Source organism: Ostrinia furnacalis, unplaced genomic scaffold (assembly GCF_004193835.3).
Source record: "Ostrinia furnacalis isolate ACB-3 unplaced genomic scaffold, ASM419383v2 OfSCF5190, whole genome shotgun sequence".
In the NCBI taxonomy this organism is placed as follows: Eukaryota; Metazoa; Arthropoda; class Insecta; order Lepidoptera; family Crambidae; genus Ostrinia; species Ostrinia furnacalis.
The window spans coordinates 1-4,460 of record NW_021135429.1 but is presented as its reverse complement, the minus strand read 5'-3'; the positions used below and the strand labels follow the sequence as shown (position 1 = coordinate 4,460).

The window sequence follows — 4,460 nt, the reverse complement described above, 5'->3', positions numbered from 1 at the left end:
TGTAAAATTAGCTACGTGACATTTCGCACTAAAACTGTAAAAGTAGGCGCATACCGTTGATATTTCGTCGGCCGATAGTTTAGTCGGGCAGTTGATCAGGGCATGTATGGGAGTGCGCACACTACGCCGATTCGATTTGGCCGATTCTTCATACAATTTAAAATTGGGCACAACTATCGGCCAACTAAAAATCAACGGTGTGCGCCTACTCTAAGACAATAAAGTTCAAAATGGCTCGCAATTTATTTATACAAAGGTTAGGTGGTATGACCATATCATTGTTTTCCTACAAACCGTGCGATGTGGAAATCATTGGGGGAGGCCTATGTTCAGCAGTGGATGATGATGATGATGTTACTCACATCCTCAGCCTCATCAAGCTCCAATACGCAGGCGTCTTTGTCCGCACATAGGTCTAACGCGGGCGGCTCCTCACCCTCGATCTCCGGTAGTGCACCGTTCGTGCTGTGTTCTGGACCGCCTACAAAGACAAAAGCGCTTTGTAAAAGCCTATTTGCAGAAATAGGCTAGTTTCCTAAAAAAATTGTTTAGTCCGTCATGTTTAATATCAAAAAATATTGGACACCTATGTTTTTATTTGTCAATCTAACAAATAATTACATAGTTATGGTGCGTTGAAGTTCCGCGCGACGTCACAAAGTGCGGCACTTTTATGCACTCATTGACGTCACGGGCCTCTTCTTATGAACTTTGGCGCGCTTTATCTCTTTTTTTCATTACTTTGAAAAAGTGAAAAATACGTGTAGACTATTTTTTGATAAGTTAACTGACGGACTAATTAAAACTTGCATTTTGACCCAGGAAACATCCCTATTGTTTGTTGTCCTGAATATAGACAAGAAAAACTCATTACGGGAGAGACGAGCTTTTGTACTTTTATTTTTTTTAAATGACATACAAACAAAGTTGACTTTAAGGCCCAGAACAGACGGTGAAACGCAACTGCATCGAAACTGCAACTGCTAGTTACTTTTGAGTTGCATCTAAGTTTCTGCCATAGTGTCCGTTGAGAGACCACACATGACGCGACCAGTTTGAAACTTTCAGTTTCATTCATCAGAATCATCAGAAAGTTCGTTGCAGTTGCGGATCACCGTCTGTTCTGGGCCTTAGTGAACTCTTTTGATAAGTCTTTCAAGAAAGGAAGGGACGTTCAACTCAAGAGAATATAAAATAGCCCCACGTTTGGTGTACACGTTTTAGAAATATATGTAGAAATACATATATTTCTAAAACGTGTACACCAAAAACTCACCCGTGTCGAATCCATTTGCTGTTTTGTTAGCTGTGAACGAGTCCCATAATGCTTTTTGTATTTCTAACGCTTCCTTGTCATTTTCAGATGCCTGTAACAAAATAAATTATTTAATAGTGTAACTAGGAGATGCTTAAAATGGTACTGGAATCGGGATAAAAGTCAGTATCGAATTAAATGAACATGACGTCATGTGACGCAACAATGCGTACCTATGTAATAAGTGACTTCAGGAGATTCAAATATTTGTGAACTAGCTTTCCGCCCGCGGCTTCGCCCGCGTGGAATTTTGTCTGTCACAGAAAAACTTTATCGCGCTCGTCCTTGTTTCAAAAACCGGGATATAAACTATCCTATGTCCTTTCCGGGTACTCAAACTATCTCTATGCCAAATTTCATCAAAATCGGTTCAGTGGTTTAGGCGTGAAAGTGAGACAGACAGTTACTTTCGCATTTATAATCTACTATATAAAAATAAGTCGGGTTTTCCTTCCTGACGCTATAACTCCAGAACGCACGAACCGATTTCCACGGTTTTGCATTCGTTGGAAAGGTCTCGGGCTCCGTGAGGTTTATAGCAAAGAAAATTCAGGAAAATTTAACAAACGATATTCCACGCGGGCGAAGCCGCGGGCCGAAAGCTAGTATTAGTATAGATTAGGCATTCTATGGTATTTTTTGAAACTCTTGTGGGGTTTACTTGAGCTCTTTTTGCAGTTAGTTTACCTTGATCCTAGGCGGCGCTGGCGGCGGCAGCGCCGTAAGTCGGACGGCGGTGCCGCTAGCGAGTGCCATGACGCAGCGCTCGCCGATCGCGATTTGTGTTTGGAGGTTGAATAGCGCGTTCGCACCCTGGAACAAACAATTTTAGTTACAGCTTTTAGTCTAAAGCCCGGTCTGTGAGCACGTAGAATTTTGTCCAATGACCCCAAGCTACCCATCCTTATCGCTCGCGCGTAATTATGTTGCTGTTGCGCTCGCACACTCACTGCGGGCGCCCGTCGCACAGTCGCGACAGCAATATAATTACGCGCGAGCGATAAGGATAGGTAGCTTGGGGTTATTGGACAAAATTCTACGTGCTTCGCAACCAGACTTTAGAAATCTTTGAATGCAGTTCTATTTCTTTTCCTAAATTAAGGAATGTTTCCTTTGAGTAAAATTTTCCATCTACAGTATTAAGAGTACTTTCCTTCCAGGTGGCATTACAAAATTCCACCCTGTATATCATATTATGATCAAAGTACCTGAATGTATCCTGAGCTAAGCAAGTAGTAGCTTGTGAAATACCTAAGCTAGACGTTATTTTTGAATTCTGTTTTTTTTTTAGTTCCGTAGTCCTGACAAATTAGAGAGGGTTATGCTCCTCTCCTGCAGTGGAGACTAATGACCTGATAATGTTGATGGCTCTATTCTATTTCCTAATATTAATTACCTGCATCCTCAGCTTGGCCAGCAGCAGTTTATGCAGCTCGTACTCCAAAAACGGCAGTTGGTCAGATATTTCTCTTGCGCCTGGCTCACTGACGGGCCTGATGATTATTCTATTCTATTCTATCCCCTGTACTTATAGTACTTCTTCCTTGAGCTACTGAGCCAAGGTCATTTCTAGTAAATTAGAATAAGTCGTGTTTCTGTTAATGATCAGGTGACGATATATGATCAAAGTACCTGTATGTATCCTGAGCTAAGCAATCAGTAGCTTGTGAAATACCTAAGCTAGGCGTTATAATTGAATTCTGTTTTTTTTTTAATTAGAGAGGGTTATGCTCCTCTCCTGCAGTGGATACTAATCTAAATATATAAAAGGAGAAACTGACTGACTCACTGACATATCAACGCACAGCCTAAACGGCTAAACGTAGGCACTTGAAATTTGGAAGGGACGTAGCTTAGGTACCGTAGAGGTGCACTAAGAAAGGAATTCCCGAAATTCCCACGGGAACGGGAGTTAGCGGGAAAATCCTTTTGTATGAAAAATGTAAACCGCTTAAGTTAGACGCTTGAAATTTGGCATGCAGGTACCTTAGTAAACTTAAAGCTTAGTTACAACAGGATATTGCAAAATTCCCACGGAAACGGGAGTTAGCGGGAAAAAACATTTGTATGAAAAAATCTAAACCGCGTAAGATAGATGAAGGGGGTAAAACGGGATCCACGCGTACGAAGTCGCGGGCGGCCGCTAGTGACCTGATAATGTTGATGGCTCTATTCTATTTTCTAATATTAATTACCTGCATCCTCAGCTTGGCCAGCAGCAGTTTATGCAGCTCATACTCCAAAAACGGCAGTTGGTCAGATATTTCTCTTGCGTCTGGCTCACTGACGGGCCTGATGATTATTCTATTCTATTCTGTCCCCTGTACTATAGTACTTCTCCCTTGAGCTACTAAGCTCTAGCCACCACTAGGTGGATCTGGTCATTTCTAGTTTTGAGTAAGTCGTGTTTCTGATAATGATCAGGTGACGGTATATGATCAAAGTACCTGTATGTATCCTGAGCTAAGCAAGCAGTAGCTTGTGAAATACCGAAGCTAGACGTTATTTTTTAATCCTGTTTTTTTTTTAATTAGAGGGTTATGCTCCTCTCCTGCAGTGGAGACTAATGACCTGATAATGTTGATGGCTCTATTCTATTTTCTAATATTAATTACCTGCATACGTTTACGTACCGGAAAACGCAGCGTGTGACGTCCACCTACAAGGTGGAACGATGACATCGTAAAGGTAGCAGGGAAGCGCTGGACGCAGGCCGCTACCAATCGATCAACGTGGAAAGCATTGGGGGAGGCCTATGTTCAGCAGTGGACGTCCTATGGCTGAAATGATGATGATGATGAATTACCTGCATCCTCAGCTTGGCCAGCAGCAGTTTATGCAGCTCGTACTCCAAGAACGGCAGCTGGTCAGATATGTCTCTTGCGCCCGGCTCGCCGGCCGGCGGCGCGCGGCGCGTGCGCGCGGCTAAGGGAAACATATTGATATGTTACTTCGATAATGAGTGTAGTGGAAGTTAATAAATGAAAAGAGTGGACTGTATGAAAATAATAGACAATTTGACACCATTCCCCAATAATTCGAAATCACAACTTTTCTAAAAAGACACTTCATTCTGGTCTTAAAAACTTAATTAATTTTAAATTAACTGTAATTACGATTTTTGGTCGCATTGTAATTGAAATAA

General features: G+C 42.0%; 1 protein-coding gene across 1 annotated transcript; it reads right to left on the bottom strand.

Annotated features, from left to right (window-relative positions):
- Window positions 1–362: 362 nt before the first annotated feature.
- On the bottom strand, window positions 363–4,240 carry LOC114360855 (C2 domain-containing protein 5-like; the record flags this gene model as incomplete). The annotated part of the gene is made up of 4 exons (XM_028315686.1): window positions 363–481; window positions 1,277–1,367; window positions 2,003–2,128; window positions 4,122–4,240. Coding segments are annotated over 4 exons (455 nt in total), but the record flags the coding sequence as incomplete, so codon positions are not given.
- Window positions 4,241–4,460: the final 220 nt, after the last annotated feature.